General features: G+C 46.1%; 1 protein-coding gene across 1 annotated transcript in view; it reads right to left on the bottom strand.

Moving 5' to 3' along the window:
• LOC120910423 overlaps nucleotides 1-22,221 on the bottom strand; it is a 58,609-nt gene extending 36,388 nt beyond the window's left edge. The window contains exons 1-4 of the mRNA XM_040322182.1: nucleotides 22,122-22,221; nucleotides 21,576-21,687; nucleotides 12,739-12,844; nucleotides 9,539-9,649 (exon numbers count right to left, since the gene is read on the bottom strand). Coding sequence (XP_040178116.1) covers nucleotides 9,539-9,649; nucleotides 12,739-12,844; nucleotides 21,576-21,687; nucleotides 22,122-22,124 — 332 coding nt within the window. The 5' untranslated portion in view covers nucleotides 22,125-22,221. The remainder of the gene's footprint in view (nucleotides 1-9,538; nucleotides 9,650-12,738; nucleotides 12,845-21,575; nucleotides 21,688-22,121) is intronic.
• Nucleotides 22,222-23,771: the final 1,550 nt, after the last annotated feature.

The raw sequence follows: 23,771 nt of genomic DNA, 5'->3' as shown, positions 1-23,771 counted from the left end.
GGCGCTTTGCAGGCGCTATAACACAAAAAATAGCCTCTGCAGAGCGCCCTGAAAGAGTGGTTCCATTCACTCCAGTGTGAAAGCCCAAGTGCTTTCACACTGGAGCAGTGTGCTGGCAGGACATTAAAAAATTTCCTGCAAGCAGCATCTTTGAGGCGCCCATTGGAATTAAAGCGACAATTTGCGGCCATTAAAAGCACCCTGCTAGCGGCTGAATAGTGCTGCTAAAAATAGCGGTGCTTTACTGCCGATGCCCCCACCGCCCCAGTGTGAAAGAGGCCTTAAAGTCATCATCATGTGTGATTGTGCGTGTGTGCTAAGCAGACAGAGCCGCTGGTGATTCTACTCCCTCTCTCCCCCTGTACAGTGTCAGAGGCACTGGCGCAGCATTGGCAGAGGACTGTATCCATTACAAGGAAACACCCACTGCACTGCTGCGTGTCCCTGACCATCACAGTGCCAGTGAGTGTGACCTGTCTGTGTACCACTGCGTGCAGTCACTGTCTGATGTTCCATTCCACTCTGCCTTTCTGCCCAGTGCTGTGCCCATGATACACCGCACCATTCCTCTGCATTTATGGGTGCTGATATTGCCGCATTTATGGGTGCTGTTACCACATTTATGGGTGCTGATATTACTGCATTTATGGGTGCTGTTGCCACATTTAAGGGTGCTGATATTGCTGAATTTAAAGCGGTGGTTCCCCCTTAAAAACAAAATTTTTTTATTCCACTGCCCCCCCACATTCCATCACGATTAATGCTCTTAATATTTTTTTCCTGCTGTACATACCTTAGTACAGCATCTTCACCCGTCCATCCGGGTTGCGAGTCCCGCGGGAGTGGGCGTTCCTCACAGGCTGTTGATTGACGTTTTGCCCAAAAACGAGCTCTCCCCCCGTCGCGTAAGCCGCGTCACGATTGGCGAAAGGAGCCGAACGGCGATGCGCATGCGCAGTATAGCGCCGACTCGCCGTTCGGCTCCTTTCGCCAACCGTGACGCGGCTTACGCGACGGGGGGAGAGCTCGTTTTTGGGGAAAATGTCAATCAACAGCCTGTGATGAACGCCCACTCCCGCGGGACTCGCAACCCGGATGCACGGGTGAAGATGCTGTACAAAGGTATGTACAGCAGGAAAAAAATATTAAGAGCATTAATCGTGATGGAATGTGGGGGGGCAGTGGAATAAAAAAATGTTGTTTTTAAGGGGGAACCACCGCTTTAAGGGTGCTGATTTTTCTGCATTTATGGGTGCTGGTAAGGCCATATTTATGGGTAATGATAAGGCCGCAATTATGGGTGCTGATGTTACTGCAATTATGGGTGCTGATATCACTGCAATTATGGTTGCTGCTATTACTATATTTATGGGTGCTGGTAAGGCCGCTTTTATGGGTGCTGATATTACTGCAATCTTGGGTGTGTTTTTTTGTTATGGTTATCTGAAAGATGGGTTTCAAATGTTTTGACAGGGGCGCAGTTTCAGTGCTTGCCATAGGCGCCATTTTCACTAGAAATACCTCTGCTCTCGCCGTTGCACCCTCTCTCTCTCTCTCTCGCGCGCGTCCGTTGCACCCTCTCTCTCTCTCGCGCGCGCCGTTGCACTCTCTCTCTCTCTCTCTCTCTCTCTCTCTCTCTCTCGCGCCGTTGCACTCACTGTTGTGCTTTAGTCTTACAATACACAAATATCAGCTCACTGCACAACCTGATGCTGAGTAGGAGTCTTAGGTTTGCCTGGTTCTATCCACAGGGATGCTTACAGACCACAGCTCTCGTCCATGTTGTTTTACATAAGGCTTCTGGCGTGCTGGCCTTTAAATCAGCCTCTTGGCGCCTGCAGACAGGTGTGCCGTGTCTGCACACGGGCACGAGCAACCACGGCCCTCCCCCTCTCCATCTGCCCATAGACAGTATAAAGCGCGCTCCCAGCACAAGCGTGCCGACCGAAAGGGAGAGTAGATGACGGGGGCTTCATGGGGGGACCCCTGTATGCGTTTGTGGCAGAGCCTGCAGCAGAGGAGGTGAGTGGCGTTTAACTGACCGACTTCACTGAGCGTGTCCTGGATGGCTATGTAAGAATACACCAGGTATGCACTTACTCCCTCCAGTGGTGAAGACCAGGAAAGACATCCTACTCACAGAAGATAATAATAATTAAAAAATGATCCTCTTATAGGGCTGCGCATCTTCACCGGTCTCACGATTCGATGCGATTACGATTATCAAGTCCACAATTCGATTTGATTCCGCGATGCACCACGATTGCAGCACAAGTGCGAATGGCTCTCCCCCCAAAATACTAAAGGAGATAATCAGAGACTGCAGACATGGTACAGGAGATGATCAGAGACTGCGGGCATGCTACAGGAGATGGTCAGAGACTGCGGGCATGCTACAGGAGATGATCAGAGACTGCAGACATGCTACAGGAGATGATCAGAGACTGCAGACATGCTACAGGAGATGATCAGAGACTGCGGACATAGTACAGGAGATGATCAGTGACTGCGGTCATGCTACAGGAGACGGTCAGACTGCGGTCATGCTACAGGAGACGGTCAGACTGTGGTCATGCTACAGGAGACGGTCAGACTGCGATCTGATCGTTACAGTCAGTACCGATCCTGACCTCCCTGGGGCCCTAAGAAAAATTCTGCTAAGGGGCCCTCTACCTGACCAATAAGGGGAAACCCTAGTACAGAAGCGCGCACACGAGTGACGTCACCGCGCTATGACATACAAACACTAAAACCAGCGCTCATGAGACTCAGAAACATATAGACTTAATGGAAAAAGTGAAAAAGTAGGTCCATTTATTAATGACAATTCAATCCAAATGTGGATAAAAATAAATATAAAAAGGTTTGTCCATATAAGGATGATCACAAAACTTGCAGTTCACAATACTGACATCCACAATCCATAACGCAAAGATGGACAAACCTTTTGTTTGTTTTGCATATAATTGGTACTTCTGGGTACGATTTCATCCTGCTGCTCTGGACTCTCATACATATTTTCCTTTATTGTAACCTCCTGAATTATAATCTTTATCAACATTATCATCATTATCCACCTATTTTTAGCGCTAGTGTTTCTTGCTGTTTTGTTGCGCTATGACATGAGGGCGAGGAGGGGCCCCTTGCGTAGTGAGCGTATAGGATCAGCCCTGGTTGGACACCCATTAAGTTCTGTCTTAACGCAACACATGGCAACGTGCAAAAACACCAGAGCGCCAAAGTGTGAATAAGCCCCCCAATGCAGCACTTAGCTCCTTTTCTGGTCACTAGTCTGTACAGTACATGAATACACAGAACACATTTATTAGCACACTTGACGTCTGATAGGTCCCCCTCTCTGGTAATAAAGTAAAGGTAGACAGGCACTAACTATGGGACAGTCTGGTGATGAGCTCTCTCCTCTTCTCCTCCTCTGTGCCGCACACTCCTCCCGCAGTCAAGGGCGGAGAGGAATCCCGGCGCTCTACACCCCGCTCTGTGCCGTACACTCTCTGTACACTATCAGAACCAAACACAGGCACCCGCCCGCCTTCAGCACCGCCCCTGACAAGACATGTGTGGCGGGGATACAGAGCTGTGAGGGGCGACACGACACTTTGCTCACACCTTCCTAGGTGATACGGCAGACGCCAGTACAGAAGCGCGCACACTTCTATACACACGAGTGACAGTAATTGACAAGCTATGAAGCGAGGGGGAGGCGGGGCCCTACGCAGCTTGCGTAGTCTGCGTATAGGGCGGATCGGCCATGGTTACAGTCAGTGGGCAGGGGGTGACGCCAGGAGAGATGTGAGACGTAAGGAGAGAGGCGGGCCAGGCAGTCACATGAGTGCGCCTTTTACAAATACAAACACAAGGCAACGTCTGAACGGAGCGCTCTCCCGAGAGGGGCAGGGCCAAATGTCGATTATTACGGTTGCATGCAGGGATTACATTTGACACCCCTATTCTCTTACCTTATCCAGGCAGCAGGAAAGCTACTAAGTAGTACTTCCAGCTTTCACCCATCATGGCGGGTAAGTTGTGCCAACCTTCAGGTTTACCAAGGGTACACCAAAGCCTAGATCCCAGACCTCCGCAGAGAGACATTACAGGCAAACCTTGTTTCTTTACATGAGGCCCGGGTACCACCCATCTTAGGCTTTTGATATCGAGGTATGGATCCGGTTATAGCTCCTAGGCCTCCACAGAAAGACCATAAAAATAGCTTTTTCTTCTTAGCACATGTTCAACGTGACCAACTACCTTGAAAACTGGCAAAAAAAACTGAGGTACTGTCCATTTGGGAGGGGTTGTAAAGGGGAGGAACTCAATTTTAATTGGGTTAACCAGTGTCCAATCACCTGTGGTGACTACATAACCCATTAAGTAATTAAGGCTCTGTGTCCTCCAGGGATATTTGGAGATATAATGCAAAAATTGTTTCCCATATCAGTCATGTTCTGTGGAACTGCTTTGGGTGGTTGACAAAATATAATGTAAAACAAAAACATACCGCTTTAACTCCTGCTGTTACTCATATATAGTCCCAAATTATAGAAATTGCCTGACCTTTACCAGTCATATCAAAAAAGCTTTAAAGGGGTTGTAAAGGTTCATGTTTTTTCACCTTAATGCATTCTATGCATTAAGATGAAAAAAAATCTGGCCCCCCCAGCCCCCCTGTTTACTTAACTGAGCCCTCTAAAGTCCTGCGTCAAACGCGCAGGCTTCTCGACAGTGGTAGACTAAGGGGAGGGGGCGTGCCGCACCAGGTGCCAGACACTAGGGGGTTGTCAGGCCAGCAACCCCCCCCCCCTCCGCGAATGAAAGGAGAGCGTGCAGTGTCAGAATATACATAGAGTGCACCTCCCCCTCCTCCTGCATGCACAGCACTGTATAGACATAGAGGAGGAGGGGGAGGCGGCTTCTCTGCTCGGCTGACAGCAGCTGCCCGAGACTGATCAGAGCCGTGAGAGAAGGGGATCATCGCGCCGGTACCAGATGTGCCGCCGACTGGCTCGGGTGCAGCTCCTCGACCCCCCCCCCGCAAATCCATCACATGCTCCGCTCGGGCACTCTATGTATATTCTGTCACGTATATTCGCGGAAGGGGGGGTTGTCGGCCTCACACACACCCCCCTCCCCGCCTAGCCACTACTTCGGGTTCTCTGTCTGTGGTGAGTGTCTCTGTGCAATGTGTGTCCAGCCTCATCACACCACAATTGCCACTTTATAGCCTCCATAGAGTGGAGGGGGTCTGCACTGTAAGGAGGTCTGCACTGTAAGGAGGTCTGCACTGTAGCGGCGGTCTGCACTGTAGTGGGGGCCTGTACTGTAGCGGGGGTCTGCACTGTAGCGGGGGTCTGCACTGTAGCGGGGGCCTGTACTGTAGCGGGGGCCTGTACTGTAGCAGGGGTCTGCACTGTAAGGGGGCATGTAGTGTATAGGGTATCTGTACTGTAAGGGGGCCTGCACTGTAGCGGGGGTCTGCACTGTAAGGGAGCCTGCACTGTAGCGGGGGTCTGCACTGTAGGGGGGCCTGTACTGTAGCGGGGGTCTGCACTGTAAAGGAGCCTGCACTGTAGGGGGGTCTGCACTGTAGGGGGGCCTGTACTGTAGCAAGGGTCTGCACTGTAAGTAGTACAGTAGTACAGTAGTATAAACAATGTCCGCGGCGATGACGCGGCGAAGTGGGCGGGCCTGCCTTTTAAATGCTTCCACGCATGCGTCGAAGTCATTCGACGCATGCGAGGGACGGCGGGCGCTCGGACATGTACGGTAGGTCTGTACTGACGACCATACATGTCCGAGCGGGCAGGATTCCAGCGGACGGTTTTAAAACAAGTCCAGGAATATTTGTCCGCTGGGAAAAGGCCCGGCGGGCAAATGTTTGCTGGAATTCTGCCCGCTCGCGCTTACACACGACCGAACATGTATGCTGAAACTGGTCCGCGGACCAGTTTCAGCATACATGTTTGGTCGTGTGTACAGGGCCTGAGGCAGCGTACACACGGTCGTTCCAAACCGATGAGAATGGTCCGACGGGCCATTTCCATCGGTTCACCGCTGAAGTGGCCTGATGGTCTGATGTGCGTACACATCATCGTTCCAAAAACCGATCGGGTCAGAACGCGGTGACGTCAAACACACGACATGCTTAATAAAACAAAGTCCAATGCTTCCAAGCATGCGTCGACTTGATTCTGAGCATGGGCGGGTTTTGAACCGATGCTTTCTGTACTAACCATCGGTTTGGACCGATCGGGCAGCGGTCCATCGGTTCGATTTTGAAGCATGTTTTAAAATTTTGGACCGAAGGAAAACAGACCGATGGGCTATACACACGGTCGGTTTAGACCGATGAAACTGAACCTTGGTCCATTCTCATCGGTTTTGTCCGACCGTGTGTACGCGGCCTGACAGTGGTATAGGCACCCTGGTAAATGTTTTATCAAATTGAAATTTGATTTTCAGATGCCACGTTTTAGTATGAAGCACTACCCCCGGAGGAGCTGCTGGTTTGTTTTGGGTGGCCCATTTACCTTGTGGCTCTCTGAATTCCTAGGGGTGTATGGTGCATATAGCAGTAGTAAAGGAATGCCCGCAACAGGTGTCTTTTGCTGTGCTCTTTATTACCCAGCCGGGTAAAAACAATAAGAAGAAAGAGAACAGCAGATTCAGGCGTAGTATGGAAACAGTCCTGCACCCGTATGTAACACTTTCTGCACCACTCCTGCCTGAGTGGGTTTAGCATACCCGGACAGGCCTCTCACTGACCTGGCAGCTGGAGTATCACTTGACAGGTGATTAATCCTTCAGTGTCCGGCTACCTTGATCCCAGGTGGTTTGTCGAAATCCTTTTGGATCGCCAGCCTCTCATTGGCTCTCCGCAGATGGACTCCCCACCGAACAGCTATACCGCTTGGGATCTTCAAGAAATGGGAACCCAGTCGATCACTGTGTCCCCGCCGCTGCTCAAATGTTCCGGACCAACATGGTCCCAGAACCAGGAACACTGCCTGGCACGCACACCCCGGCCGGGTAGGCCATAATGCCGGGGTGCCGTAAAGTGGCCACCCTAAAGGTGGGTGCCACACTGGACGAAGAAAGACCCAGACTCAATGGTGTCTGTCCCATAAATACCCTCTCCCATCATGCCCAGCAAGGAAACTCTCTCCTGATTGGCTGCTGGGAAAAAGCACCCAAGTCTCGACCCCAATGCTGCCACCTATCGTCAGAGTCTACTAATACTCTGATCACCCTCTAAATTTCAATAGCACCGGTACTTGGAAGTAACCAGGCGCTACAAGTATATATCACGCAAGGTATTTCTTAATACGATAATTTCTTATAATCATGTTATTTGTTTAACAGCCGGCAAACAGAAGCCAGAAAATGATTGTCAATAATTGTATTAGGATAGCAGAAGCAGAACAAAAAAAGCATGTGTGAAGTTTGTTCCATTTTTCCAGGGATATTTAGAGGTATAAAGTTAAAATCGTTTCCCATACCAGTCCTGTTCTGTGGAACTGCTATGGGTGATTTATAATGTAAAACAAAAACCTACTGCTTTGTTTAACTCCTACTGTGTATGTATATATATAATTAGTCCCAAATTGGTGAATTTTCTGACCTTGAACACACAATCGGAATTTCCGATGGAAAAAGTCCTGACCAAAATTACCTGAAGGAGATCCGTGTGTAGAATCCGTTAAGGGGGATTCTGGACCACTATCGTCTCAATTATTTTCAACCATTGGGAGGGTCTGTGGCAGAGACTTAACCCCAAGTTTGAGTGACATTCTGGCTGCCAGGCTTGTGAGAGGCCTGTCCAGGTGCACTGTGCCCACTCTGGCTGCAGTGGTGAGTTATAAGTTGTCGTCGGAAGAAGGACTGTTTCCTATCTACATACACTTGAATCTGCTATTCTCCATTTCTGCTAACTTTTCATTCTTCACCAAGTTCTACTGTTTTTACCCGGCTGGGTAATAAAAGTACAGAAAAGACACCTGTTGTGTGGACATTCCATTTACTACAACTCTCATCAAGTACCCTAGATGGCGGAGACACAGAGGTAACGTGCCACCCAAAACAAACCAGCAGCTCCTTCGGGGGTCAGTGCTACGCGTTTATGTCCGTCAATCATTTTCTACATTGCTTCTCTATAGATACAGTGCAGTGAGTCTCCCCAGGGCAGGAAGTGTTACACTGGCATTATAACCAGGTAAAAAAATAAGAGAAACAAATTGAAAAATAAATCTCATACAGCCATCCAGGGGCTGGTAAACTGGAATTTGGGTTTTTGGGGTTAAATACTTTTCTGCTACAGACCCAGTACAAGCAGACAATAATTTCTGTTTCACCCGCACACAAGCTTTCAAGGAATTACAAGGAATCCTGGAATTTATTTTTGTTATGGGACCTATAAGTGGTAATCAGTGATTAGGTAGATGGATAAAATAAAACAAATATACACATTGGGGTAGATTCAGAGAGCAATTACGCCAGCGTATCCATAGATACGCCGCGTAATTGCTAAGTTGCGCCGGCGTATCTACTTTCTGTATTCAGAAAGCTAGATACACCGACTTTAGCCTAAGATACGACTGGCATAAGTCTCTTACGCCGTCATATCTCTTAGGGTGCATTCTGACGCTGGCCGCTAGGTGGCGCTCCCGTAGTTGTCAGCGTAGAGTATGCAAATTACATACTTATGCCGATTCACGAACGTACGTGCGCCCGGCGGTAGTTTTTTACGTAGTTTGCGTAAGTCGCTTTCGTCGGAACGTTGCTCCTGCTATTAGGAGGCGCAGCCAATGTTAAGTATGGCCGTCGTTCCCACGTTGCAATTTGAAAATATTACGTTGTTTGCGTAAGTCATCCGTGAATGGCGCTGGACGCCATTTACGTTCACGTCGAAACCAATGACGTCCTTGCGACGTCATTTACCGCAATGCACGTCGGGAAATTTTAGGGACTGCGCATGTGCAGTACGTTCGGCGCGGGAACGCGCCTAATTTAAATGATCCACGCCCCCTACGGGATCATTTGAATTACGCGCGCTTACGCCGGCCCCTTTTACGCCACGCCACCGCAACTTTACGGGCAAGTGCTTTGTGAATCAAGCACTTGCCCGTAAAACTTGCGGCGGCGTAACCTAAATGTCATACGTTACGCCGCCGCAGTTTTGCACGCCCCTACCTGAATCCACCCCCTTGATGGAATGGTTCAAGTGATGGAAAGACCTGGCACCGCACTTGTGGAGCCCTGAATAGAGAAAACGTTGTATTCCTTACATTTGCAGCAAAGCTTACTGCTTACTGTTCAACCCTGCTGTCTACTGCGTTTACAATAACAGGATCCATGTCTTTATACTGGAATTTTAGTGGCACCTTACATCAGAGAGGACGAGAGCAAGACAAACATCTAGACATTGTCATCATTTATTCGTATTCCACATACAGTATGTATTTCTGTACATCTTGTGCAATCTCTTGCACGGGTGATGGTGGAAGTATTAAAGAAGACCACAGGCTAATTACAATCCTGTGTAGGATCCTCCTTGGAAACCAGTCTCCAGGTGCATGTTTTCTTATCTTCAGTATATTCACATCTGTCTCTGTCAAATTTCATGGGTAAGTTGAGCCTAATAACACAAAGCAACACTCATGAGATAAATGTAAAGGTACAAACCATATACAGTATGAGGTGATCTTATTCTCTGGGTCATGTGCTAGAGAGAGAGATGTAGGTGACTATTATTCAGTGCCAGGACAAGGTCCTCTTGCACTAAACATACAAAACGCAGGGCTTTTTTTCAGGGGGAACTTGGGGGAACTCAGTTCCACCACCTCTGGCTCAGACCCTTTGGTGCCTGCTCACCACAATCACTCGTAAACACAGAAGTCTGGTTTCTGTGTTTACAAGTGACAGCTCTGCACTCTGTATGTAAACCCCTGAATTCTGCACTTTGTATGGAATGCAATCTAGGTATTTAATGCCCCTTTAAGACCCTTCTACTGTTTGTGAAATCTGAACGGGGTCGTGGTTGAGTTCCTGCACCTATTTTCTGAGAAAAAAAGCTCTGCAAAACTGCCTCCACCCCAGAGGTTTAATCAAGGGGGGGAGGTATTGTTGCAAAGTGAACATACTTCCTGAGGTTGATATGATTATGGGGTCAATTCATTATAAGTCAAAGAACGGCTAATAAAATGCAGTAAAATAACACTTGTGGTAAATCAGTTGTGAAAGTGCTATTCATTAATTTTGCGTTAAATAACTAATATGATGTCTTTTTGAATGTGCGGTAATCATCGCATTTTTTCATGTGGTAATTTACCGCATTGAGCTAGTTGCTAAGGAGCGGGCCGGGAAAATGGCCCCCGAGTCCTTAACAACAGATGACTTATCAGTTGTCGACATGCCAGCTTTTGCCAGGCCCCATGCGCATGTATAGAACATGATGCAGAAGAAATGAAATAAAAAAAAAATAAAAAAAATTATGAAATGACATTTAAATTGCTGGCAATACAATGTCATAGTCACAGGAAAAAAATGTTTTAAAAAATGCCACGCCAAAAAAAAAAAAAAAAAAAGGCCCCCACCTCAAAGCACCTTGTCCCCATGTTGATGGGGACAATGGCCTCATCCCCACAACCCTGGCCGGTGGTTGTAAGGGTCTGCGGGCAAGGTGCTTATTAGAATCTGGAAGCCCCCTTTAACAAGGGGGTCCCCAGATCCGTCCCCCATGTGAATGAGTACCCCTACCCATTCGCCAAAAAAGTGTCAAAAGGTAATAAACACAGAGACCATTTTTGACAATTCCTTTGTTAAAAAAATAAATAGTGACCCCCAATGTAAATCCATCGTCAATCATGCCGCCCAACCTGAAAAAAATAAAGCTCCTCATACCGCCAAATGCCTCCTCCGCCGTTTGACATTTCTTTTATAGGTAAGGACAGGGACATCTGGTGACGTCACCTGGTGGCATCGACCTCCTTGTGACATCTCCAACTCAGCGTGCACTGGTCCATGACACCACAAGGGCCGGGGCCACCAGGTAATGTTGCCAGGTGGCCCCATCCTTATCTATATGGGCCACGCCCTTACCTACATAAGAACTGTCAAACAGCGGAGGAGTAATTCGGTGATCAACTGCTGACAACTGATGAATCATCTGTTGTTAAGGACGTGGCGGCCAGCATTCCAGCCCGCTCCTTAGCAACCAGCTATTTGACAAATACCGCATGTGATACCAGCAAAACCCTGGTGATAAATATAGCATCTTTTTTTACTCTTGTCCATTTGTGAATGGGACTTAAGAGCTTACTGCATGGTTTTTAAACTATTTTTACCGGCACATTTTTTATTTTGCAGCAAATGCCGCATAATTGTAACTTTTTTTTATTACCTTTTTGATGAATTGGACTTAATTTATTGCATGCCTTAATAAATTGACCCCTATGGCTGCAATCCACACATTGGGTGTTATTTACGAAAGGCAACTCCACTTTGCACTGCAAGTGCACTTGGAAGAGCAGTCGCTGTAGATCTGAGGGGAAGCTCTGCTGATTTTACCATCCGATCATGTACAAGCTAAAATTATGTTTTTTATTTTCCTTGCATGTCCCCCTCAGATCTACAGCGACTGCACATCTAAGTGCACTTTCAGTGCACATACAATTGCACTTGGAGTGCACTTGTAGTGCAAAGTGGATTTGTCTTTCGTAAATAACCCCCCCTAAAAGTGTGTTTATCCATGTGAATGACAGTAAGACCCCATGCACACTATTAGATTTTCTGCAGATTTTTGTCTTCAGATTTTCCAAAACCATGTAGTGGAAGGGCCTGCCTGATTGCATACAAATTGAAACTCTTAAGCCCTGTACACACGATCGGTTTGTCCGATGAAAACAGACCGATGGACTGTTTTCATCGGAAAAAACGATCGTGTGTGGGCCCCATTGGTTTGTTTTCCATCAGTGAAAAAAAATAGAACATGTTTTAAATTTTTCCTATGGATAAAAAAACGTTAGAAAAAAATTATCGTCTGTGTGGAAGTCCATTAGTCAAAAATCCATGCATGCTCAGAATCATGTCGACGCATGCTCGGAAGCTTTTTTCTCAGCACGTCGTGTTTTACGTCACCGCGTTTTGGCACAGTCGGATTTTTGACTGATGGTGTGTAGGCAAGACTGATGAAAGTCAGCTTCATGGGATATCCGACGAAAAAATCCATCGGATTGGATTCCATCAGATATCCGATCGTGTGTACAAGGCTTTAAGGTTTGACCTCATATTATATGGTTTGGGGAAATCTGAAGAAAATCTAATAGTGTGTATGGGGTCTAACTGTACCTAGGATTTAGAGTAGGCAGCCATTCTTTACCTTAATGAAAAACAAATTTTCGTCCATTAGGGAACTATTGAGCAGCACCTTTTAACAAAAGCTCATATAATTGTAATGTTTTTTTAAACAATTATTGGTTAGGAGCATCAAATACAGCCAACACATTTTGGGGGGAAAAGGCCTCCTTCTTCAGGGCTTTTCAACTTTACAACAACAACAACCTCATAGCGGCACATGAAGTCCTAATTTGCATAGCGCCAGAAGTGAACAATGCATGCTGAAATAAAGCCTTGGTTCTCACTTTAGAAAGAACATTTTGTATAATATCAAAATATATTTTGCATTCAATTGGGATTGAACAAATAAAACAACAAAAAAAAACTTACTTAGAACAGCAACCCACAGAGCCATCAGAATGACACAAACAATCCATACATGTCTCTGTTAGCCATTTACTGCCAAACCCATGTAGCTTGCCTCCAAAAACACATCCTGCAAACATATAACATACTGTAAGAATATCATTTAAAATTAGAGTTGCTTAAAAGCATAGAAAACAAGGAAACAAATCAAAATCTACTTATAAGTTACATGAGGTCTCTGTCAACTTTGTTGCAGTCTACTTGTTTCTGTTCAGAACATATAAACATCATGATCCCCTTTCCAATGAGCTTCTGCTACTCATATTTTAAATGAGGGTCAAATGGAAGCTTCTGCAGGAAGAATAAGGTCAAACATTCAGTGATCCTTATCTGAGTATAGAGCTACATGTAGTTCTGCAGTGTTTGTTACAAGAAAATGACAATGGGGATTAAAGCATATCCAAACCTAAAAGCAAAAATGTCATCTATTGTAGCAATGCTTAAATGTGGTGGCTGCATTCGTTTTCTTTTTTTATTATGGTGATCTGGCCAGTAATCTGATATTTATCAATAGACCAAGCTGTCCAGCAAAAGTGCCATTCAACAATGACAGTGGTGCTTACAGTGGTCAGCTTTTATTCATTTATTTAAAACCTTTCTCCCAAAAGGTAAAAAAATTGTTGACGTAACTGCTCAAAAAGTGTTATGCCGCGTACACACGACCGTTTTTCGAGTTCTAAAAAATTATGGCCCAGATTCAGATGCGCCATGTACGCCGTCGTAAGTCCTAATCTGACCCGTCGTATCTATGCGACTGATTCTTAGAATCAGTTACGCACAGATATCCATTAGATCTGACTGGCGTAAGTCTCTTACGCCGTCGGATCTAAACTGCAATTTTTATTTTGCCCGCTAGGTGGTGCTTCCGTCGAATTCCGCGTCGAGTATGCAAATTAGTTAGATCCGTAAATTCCCGAACGTACACGCGGCCGACGCAGTAAAGTTACGACGTTTACGTTAGGCTTTGAGGCGCAGCCAATGTTAAGTATGGCCGTCGTTCCCGCGTTGAAATTTTAAAAAGTTACGTCGTTTGCGTAAGTCGTCCGTGAATGGGGCTGGACGTCATTTACGTTCACGTCGAAACCAATGACGTCCTTGTGATGTCATTTGGAGCAATGCACACTGGGATATTTTACGGACGGCGCATGCGCAGTTCGTTCGGCACGGGGACGCGCTTCATTTAAATGATACACGCCCCCTACCCGCCGAATTTGAATTCCGCCGGGTGATTTACACTACGCCGCCGCAACTTTACAGGCAAGTGCTTTGTGAATAAAGCACTTGCCTGAAAAACTTGCGGCGGCGTAACGTAAATTGAATACGTTACACCGCCGCAGAGATACGCCCAGTGTACAAGAATCTGGGCCTATGTTTTTAATGGTCTAGAAAAAAACAACTTTTTTTTCAACCCGATCATTAAAACGGCCTTGCCTACACACGATCGTGAAACAAAAAAATGCTCTAGCAAAGCGTGGTGATGTACAACACGTACAACAGCACTCTAAAGGGGAAGTTCCATTTGGATGATGCCACCCTTGGGGCTGCTTTTGCTGATTGCGTGTTAGTAAAAGAGGATTTGCGCTTTTCAGTCTGTTACAGCGTGATGAATGTGCTTACTCCATGTCTCATAACTTGCTTCTGAGCATGCACGTTTTTTTCACGTCGTTAAGGCCCACACACGACCATTTTTTACAACCGAGCATGTTCGAAGTTTTTAATGCCCATTTTTTACATCTTGAAAAATGTTCTGGAGCCCACACACGATCATTTTTAATGACATAAAAAAAAAAACTTAATTTTTTAGAACCCGAAAAACGGTTGTGTGTACACGGCATTAGATGGAGTTCAGTTTTAATTTGTTAGTCCATCTAAACTAGGGTTGTCCCGATACCGATACCAGTATCGGTATCGGGACCGATACCAAGTATTTGCGGGAGTACTTGTACTCCCGCAAATACCCCTGATACCTAAATAGAATACTTGCTGCCGCTGTTTCTCTCGCAAATCCGCCGCTGCCGCGTTAATCACCGTGCGGCGAACATTACAGGCACCTTTAGTTTGAATAGCTGTTTTGCCCGCCGCGCCGTGTATAGACACTCCCCCTTGGACGGATCTGTCCAATCCCGAGCAAGGGGGAGTGTCCTTTACACGGCGTGGCGGGGAAAACAGCTATTCAAACGAAAGCTGCCTGTAATGTTCGCCGCACCGTTGCGCCTGTGAAATTGTGAATACATCCCCAACGGACCGCAGCCGCTCTATCCCCAGCCTGCAGACAGTGCTGCCCTAGTAGCGGCGGCAGTGAGAAGATGAGGGGAGAGAGCCGGGACGAGGAGCAGCCGGCCGGAAGTGCCACATGATCGGTGCCGGTGGAGGCGGATGATGAGATGGAACAAGCCCTGCATGTACTTTAACTACGGCGGGCTTGCCGCTCCCCCCTCCTCCTGGGCACTCAGGGATCTGGTGTACAAGGTCAGGCAGGCCAGCGCCACTCTCCTGGAGTAAAGTAATCACCCGCCGCTGACACAGGTACAATGAAAGCACAGGCAGCCTGCACCCAGTCACAATTAATAAAACATTGACTGGCTTTTAATAGTGCATTTCACTGTGTACAGAGGGGGAACTGAAATGTGTGTGTGGGGGGGGGGGGGGGACAGACATGCAGGGGGTACTAATATGTGTGGGGGGGCAGATATATGTGTGTGTGGGGGGGGCAGACCTGCAGGGGGTACTAATGTGTATATGTGTAGGGAGGGACAGACAGACGTGCAGGGGGTACTGATGTGGGGGGACAGACAGATGTGCAAGGGGGTACTGGTATGTGTGTGTGGGGGACAGACAGATGTGCAGGGGAGTGCTGGTATGTGTGCGGGGGGGGCAGATGTGCAGGGGGTGACAGATGTGTGTGGGGGGCAGATGTGCAGGGGGTGACAGATATGTATGTGGGGGGCAGATGTGCAGGGGGTGACAGATGTGTGTGGGGGGGGGGCAGATGTGCAGGGGTGACAGATATGTGTGTGGGGGGCAGATGTGCAGGGGGTGACAGATATGTGTGGGGGGGGGCAGATGTGCAGGGGGTACTGATGTGTTTGTGGGGGGGGACAGATATGTGTGTGGGGGGGGGGCAAACGTGCAGGGGGTACTGATATGTGTTTGTGGGGGGGGACAGACGTGCAAGGGGGTACTGATATGTGTGTGTGTGGGGCAGCTGTGCATGGGGTACTGATATGTGTGGGGGGGGGGGACAGACAGATGTGCGAGGGAGGCGGCGGCATCATCATTAGGTATGGGGGACATGGCTGCATATGTTTGGGGACATTGCTGCAATATGTGGGGGGACATGGCTGCATATATGTGGGGGGACATGGCTGCATATATGTGGGGGGACATGGCTGCATATATGTGGGGGGACATGGCTGCATTTATGTGGGGGGACATGGCTGCATTTATGTGGGGGGACATGGCTGCATTTATGTGGGGGGACATGGCTGCATTTATGTGGGGGGACATGGCTGCATTTATGTTTGGGGACATGGCTGCATATATGTGGGGGGACATGGCTGCATATATGTGGGGGGACATGGCTGCATATATGTGGGGGGACATGGCTGCATATATGTGGGGGGACATGGCTGCATATGTGGGGGGACATGGCTCCATATGTGGGGGGACATGGCTGCATATGTGGGGGGACATGGCTGCATATGTGGGGGGACATGGCTGCATATGTTTGGGGACATGGCTGCATATGTTTGGGGACATGGCTGCATATGGGGGGGACATGGGTGCATATGGGGGGGGGACATGGCTGCATATATGTGGGGGGACATGGCTCCATATGTGGGGGGACATGGCTGCATATGTGGGGGGACATGGCTGCATATGTGGGGGGACATGGCTGCATATGTTTGGGGACATGGCTGCATATGGGGGGACATGGGTGCATATGGGGGGGGACATGGCTGCATTTGTGGACACATTTAAAAATAGGTATCGGTATTCGGTATCGGCGAGTACATAAAAAAAAGTATCGGTACTTGTACTCGGTCCTAAAAAATTGGTATCGGGACAACCCTAATCTAAACCTGATAGTCCATCTAACACTACCCTCTCCCCAGAATGATAATGCTGTTGTCTAATGCCGCATACACACGATCGGAATTCCGCTCAAGCTGGGCTTGCATACACACGGTCACACAAGTTCTCTGAACTTTCGACCGTCAAGAACGCGGTGACATACAACACTACGACAAGCCGAGAAAATTAAGTTCAATGCTTCTGAGCATGTGTCGAATTGTTACCGAGCATGCGTCGGAAATTTTGCGCGTCGGAATTGCTACAGACGATTGGAATTTTTTCCATCTGAAAATTTGAGAACCAGCTCTCAAATTTTTGTTGGCGGAAATTCCGACAGGAAAAGTTCGATAGAGCATACACACAGTCGGAACTTCCGGCCAAAAGCTCATATCGGAACCTAGCTCCCCAACTTCAAATTTACATGGAGGCTGAAGGGGTGAGTACACATTGCTGTGGAAGCAGTTTTTTTTTTTTGCTTTGTGGCTGGAAATTTTAACTCTGCATGTCAAGTTTGAATGGCGACACTATCTGTCAAGTTAGCCCAATGAAGTCAAAGGAACTTTACTGCAACTGCATGCTAAATGTTCGACACACATTTACAGTACAGTATTTCAATGTAAAGTACACCTTTGGCTCTGAACAAAGAACAGGGATTCAGAAGGTGGCAGTATCACCTCCTGAATACCTATCAACCACTGATTACTTTTCGGAGAGGTGGGAGAGCCTGCCAGCCATGTGACCTAGGCTTTAAAGTGGTTGTAAAGGCAAAAGGCATTAAGATAAAATGCCTTCTGTGTGCAGCAGCCCCCCTAATACTTACCTGAGCCCCATCTAGATCCAGCGGTGTTGCATAAGAGAATCGTCTTTCCAGGACTCCCCTTATCATTGGCTGAGAAAGCAGAGCGGCGCCATTGGCTCCCACTGCTGTCAGTCAGTGAGCCTTTGAAGAAAGAAAGGGGGTGGGGCAGGGCCTTGGATCCATGTCTGAATTGACACATGGAGCTGAGACTCAGGTCGGGTGCCCCCATAGCAAACTGCTTGCTGTGGGGGCACTCAACAGGAGGGAGGGGCCAGGAACACAGAAGAGGGACCCGAGAAGAGGAGAATCCGGGCTGCTCTGTGCAAAACCACTGCACAAAACAGGTAAGTATAACATGTTTGTTATTTTTAATGAAAAGAAAATCAAGATTTTAGTTTGACTTTAAGGACTGGTAATCTGCAAAATAATAAATTTCTGTTTTTGTGTTTAGTTATGCTTCAACCTAATGTATCATAGGTAAGCTATTATACACAAAGCCATGGCCTAAGCCTAGGTTCACATTTGTACGATTTGGCATGCGATTTGACATGTCATTGACAATGGCACCATCCGAATAGGTGCATCGTCAACTTTTTGGCACCACACTGATTCCCAAAAATTGTTTCCGTACTACTTTTGGCGACTTCGGGGGGCAATTTTTATAGACATCTGTGCAGGAACCCGCACAGATGTCTCTGATATCGTGCCTGAAGTCGGACTGACATGCGGGTATGAAATCATGCAAATTCAGGTGAACTTGTTTGATTTCTAACCCTCTGTCAGTGTGAACCTAGACTAAGCCCAGGTTCACATTGAGGGCGGGTTTGAAATCATGCAAGTTCAGCTGAACTTGCGCAATGCAGTCCGACTTCAGGAGCGATTTGACAGACATCTGTGCGGGTTCCTTCACACATGTATATTCAAATCGCCCCCAAATTTGTCAAAAGTAGTACAGAAATTTGCCAAAAGTAGTACAAAGTCGGAGTCGCACCTATTCGGGCGATGCCATTGCCGACAATAGCCACCGGTTTGGCATGCCATTTGACATGTCAATCGCATTCCAAATCTTTACTCACTTTTTACACTTTTTTGATGAATGGGTTGGGGTACTATGTACCCCATAATCATTCACACAGGATGAGCCTGTTAATGGGGGCTTCCAGATTCCAATAAGCCCTCACCTGCAGACCCCGACAACCACCGGCCAGGGTTGTGGGGAAGAGGCTCTTGTCCCAAGAGCAGAGCCCCCCTGTCCCAACGCATCCTCACGTTGAGAGCATATGGCCTAGTATAGTTCAGAAGGAGGGGGGGCTCGCTCGCCAGCTTGGCATCGCACAGCTCCAGTAACATTTGACACAAGCGTCTAGGGAAAATCTTGGTCAGCTTGGCATGGCTGTGCCATGCCAAGCTGACCAAAATTGCACCGCACTTCACAAGTGCTAGAACGGCAGGCGCGTGCTGGGTAGCCAGCATGCATGGAATCCAGGAAGAAGGACACTGTGGCTTCAGATGCCCACACTGGAAATGGCCGCAATGTGCAGAAATTTCACAAAGTAAGAAAACACTGCTGCACAGATAGAAAACTGGGCATAGTTTACAGAGTATCTTTGTTACATTGCATGTGGCATGAGTATTCTAGGGGTATTTTTTATCTTAAAAGTCATATTTCTGCTTCAATGTCATAAAATATTTAAATGATGGTCTCTCTGAAGCACTCATTTATCAGTGTTTGGAGACCACACACAGATATCACAGCCATTATGGTCCTATAGAATTTTTTTTTTTAGCTTTTCCATATCCCAAGGTTAAGCTTAAAGGGGTTGTAAAGGAAATTTTAATTTTTTTCATAATAAGCATCCTTTACCTGCAGACATTCCTCTTTTCACTTCCTCATTGTTCGTTTTTGCTCAGAAGTTGCTCTATTTCTTCTCTGTTCTGTTCACTTACTGCTTGTCTGATTGTTACTCACCACTGTGAAGGGAGGCTTCACTACGGTGGTCAGTGACGTGCTCGCCCCCTCCTGGGAACTACATCTGTGCGGCAGGACGCTCTCTACGTGTTAGAGGCTTCAAGGAGGTGTGAATTACTGGGCGTGCCGCAATGCATACTGGGAAATGTAGTTCTTACATGAACGAGCGCCGCAAACCAGGAAGTGAATGAGAGAACAGAAACTAGAACGCCGGAGGAGATATAGATGAAGGAATTTAACCTCCCTGGCGGTATCCCCGAGCGTGACTCGGGGTGGATTTTCCATGCCAGGATCGGTATCCCCGAGTCACGCTCGGGGTAGCTGTGCAGAGTGTGCAGCGGCGCGGCTTACCTGCTCGCTGAATCCACAGACAAGTTACTTACCTTGTCCCTGGATCCTGCGATGCATCCCCGCTGTGTGAGTGAGCGGGTCTTATAGATTACAGTACTGTATGTAAAAAATACACACCCCTCTTGTCCCTAGTGGTCTGCCCAGTGCCCTACATGTTCTTTTATATAATAAAAACTGTTCTTTCTGCCTGCAAACTGTAGATTGTCCATAGCAACCAAAAGTGTCCCTTTATGTCAAAAATGGTTTTAGAGCCGCTAGAAAACAGCGATAATAAATTATAATCACTTGCAGAATTGTGCGATAGCGATTTGTGGGGAAATTCATCATAAAAAAATAAAAGTAATGACAGCGACAATTCTGCAACTGAGCAAATTTCAGTGATTTTGAGTTGATTACATTATTGAATAATTTTTATTATAATTATATTATTATTTGTTATAATTATTTATAATTATTTATTATATTATAATTTATAATTTTGTTTTAAAAAAAAACATCATACCCGGGATGCCTACTACACTCTTGTTTGGTCAGATTTAAGAGAGTTATTCCTAAGAATTGCAGGCCTACAGTATAAAACGCCAAATTTCCTTGCAAAATAATTGTACCGCTTTTGGTACGTAATTCCAGACAGAATCATACCGCCAGGGAGGTTAATAGGTATTTACTAGTTTTTTAACAGAATCATTACACTATTCTGTCTGACTACCTTGCAGACATTCATTTTAGGCAAAAAAATGTTTTTCCTTTAACACTCTTTAATCTTTTAATGAGACTTATCGTCCGTGTAAATTGTTATAACTTTGTAATATATACTGTAAACCATAGGAGTTATACATCGTTAAACTTTTATTTGGAATTTAAAGAATATCAATAGACCGGTTAAAAGATATTGATCTTTTGCCAATGGTCTTTTGCTGTGCTCTAATCATCCTCAAGCATATTTAACATTGGGAAGTTATGATAAGATTCCATCACCAGTGATTTTTCTGTTTTTCTGGAAGATGTGCTGCTCCAGCATGTTAAAGCGGAGGTTCACCCGAAATGCAAATTTTTAACATTATATTGAGGCTAATTTTGGGAAGCACAATCGGGTGTTTTTTTAAAAATCAATGCGGTACATACTGCTTTAGAGATAGATGTTCTCCTGCCGCTTCCGGGTATGGTCTGCGGGACTGGGCGTTCTTATTTGATTGACAGCCTTCCGACCGTCGCATACAGCGTGTCACGAGTTGCCGAAAGTAGCCGAACGTCGGTGCGCAGGCGCCATATAGAGCCGCACCGACGTTCGGCTTCTTTCGGCAACTCGTGACGCGCTGTATGCGACGGTCGGAAGGCTGTCAATCAAATAGGAACGCCCAGTCCCGAAGACCATACCCTGAAGCGGCGGGAGAACATCTATCTCTAAAACGGTATGTACCGCATTGATTTTGAAAAAAACACCCAATTGTGCTTCCCACAATTAGCCTCAATCTAATGTTAAAAATTTTTTTTCGGGTGAACCCCCGCTTTAAGCTAGGGTGTTATTTGGCTAATAATGAGAGGAAAGAATATTTTACATTTTACAATAACCTTTGTCTTAAACAAAATGATTGTTATATGACTTACCCCTTATGCGTTTCTCCCCATATTTTTGCATTGGAGGAGGTTGATTTACGCAGAATGCATCACACACAGAGAGAATGAATCCCACACAAAGTATAGCAGCCACGAGACACTTCTGAAATGGAAGGTTAGCTTTATTATGCTCTACAGACTATACAATGTACAGTTAATGCAGCGTATGTATAGATCCGTCCTAATGAAGGCTTGGAAATTATTAAATGTGTCAAGTTAAAAGCTGAAAAAATAACTTACAGCCACTATATCATTGTTATTAGTAGGCAGGAATTTTAGACCACTGAATGACTACTATGGGGTTGAAAGGTGATAATACTTGAGAAGCTAATTAGAAAACATTCTCCAATCGCCCATTCCTTTTATCCATCTCAGGATGGACAACCTTTGGCAAGCTTGTACAGAATGCAGTGGGGTGCAACTCCGGTAGAAAGATGACTTTTCCAAACCTTCCATCTACAAATGCCCACTTGCATGCTTAAGGTGATTGGATATTACATTGGATATTAAAATAAAGTATAAAAAGCACCAACTCACCATCTTTAGCTGCTTCTGTATACCGTTGCTTGTAAATGACTTGTCTGAGCATTGTACTGTGGTATTTATATACAAACTGACTTCCAAATAAATAGTTATCTGATTTTTGGTGTTGGCTCAGGGACAATATATTGCACAATAGCTGTAACAAAACACACTGTTTATTGAACAGGTTGTGCAGAAATGTGTTAGTTGATTAGTAATAAAAGAAAAATGTGAACGCAAGGCATAAAACAAAGGGAATAAAGATGTTTACTCTAATCTGACTCTACTCAAATCTCACATCTTCGAACTGTACTGTGACCAAGGTGAATGAAAGTCATAGCTGGTCCTGAAAATAGGGATCAACTGTAGAGAAAAGCAATATACTTCATGCAAGGAGATTTTTATTGAGAACATGCAAAGTACCCTTTAATACAAAACTTGTTGGATTTTTTTTATATAATTACATGCCTAAAGGCTCATGTTTTTCATGGTCATCTTGTATAGAGTATAAAAAGTGTATAAATAGATATTAAAGCTGTATTCCAGGCACAAAAGCTTTAATTTACATACAGTATACACAGTATTTCCTTAATAGCCACAAAGGTTAAAGATGTATTTCTGTGCACCAAAGCCAGGTATTACCTTGCAGAAGTAAAACTGGCCATACATGGTTTCATTCAAATGTTTATATGATAATTAGGAACACTAATTTATCAGGACATGGGACAGCACAAAATAAATAAACAAACAACACACCAATCTTTATTTTGGCTAATAATGGCCACAGCGTTTATTAAAGCGGGAGTTCACGCGAAAAAAAAAAATGTAACATTAGATTGAGGCTCGTTTTGTGAAGTGGAATCGGGTGTTTTTTTTTTAAATCGAAGCAGTACTTACCGTTTTAGAGACACATCTTCTCCGCCGCTTCCGGGTATGGGCTGCGGGACTGGGCGTTCCTATTTGATTGACAGGCTTCCGAAAGTCTTCCGACGGTCGCATACATTGCGTCACGAGTAGCCGAAAGAAGCCGAATTTCGGTGCGTCTCTATACGGCACCTGCGCACCGAGGTTCGGCTACTTTCGGAAAATCGTGACGCGCTGTATGCGAGCGTCGGAAGCCTGTCGGAAGCCTGTCAATCAAATAGGAACACCCAGTCCTGCAGCCCATACCCGGAAGCGGCGGAGAAGATGTATCTCCAAAACGGTAAGTACTGCTTCGATTTATAAAAAAACACCCGATTCCCCTTCACAAAATGAGCCTCAATCTAATGTTAAAAATTGCGTTTTTGGGTGAACCTCCACTTTAAGGGGTTACCCAAAGATAAACAATCAACATCCATAATATAAATATATAATCTTAAAATTTCATAACCATAAATTATTTAATTTATTAATATCACGTAGTCCATCCAGAACTGATCTTGATGACAAACCCCACTAACAAACATCATGACAGGACAAGATATATATTTTTTTCATAAGGGAGGGAGGGTGGAAGCAGCACGGTTCCTGCTTCTGCGGCGTCCCCTCAGGCTGTGAGACGGAGCAGGAAAGCCGCCGGCTTTTAAAAACACTGCCTGGCTCAATCCCGCCCGAATTAGCCAATCGGGGGCCGTTGCTAGGCCGCTCTGAATCCTGCCATCACCTGGAGCAACCTAACTGTAA

This window comes from Rana temporaria, chromosome 8, assembly GCF_905171775.1.
Source record: "Rana temporaria chromosome 8, aRanTem1.1, whole genome shotgun sequence".
Lineage (NCBI taxonomy): Eukaryota > Metazoa > Chordata > Amphibia > Anura > Ranidae > Rana > Rana temporaria.
This window is presented reverse-complemented; position numbering and strand designations above follow the sequence as displayed.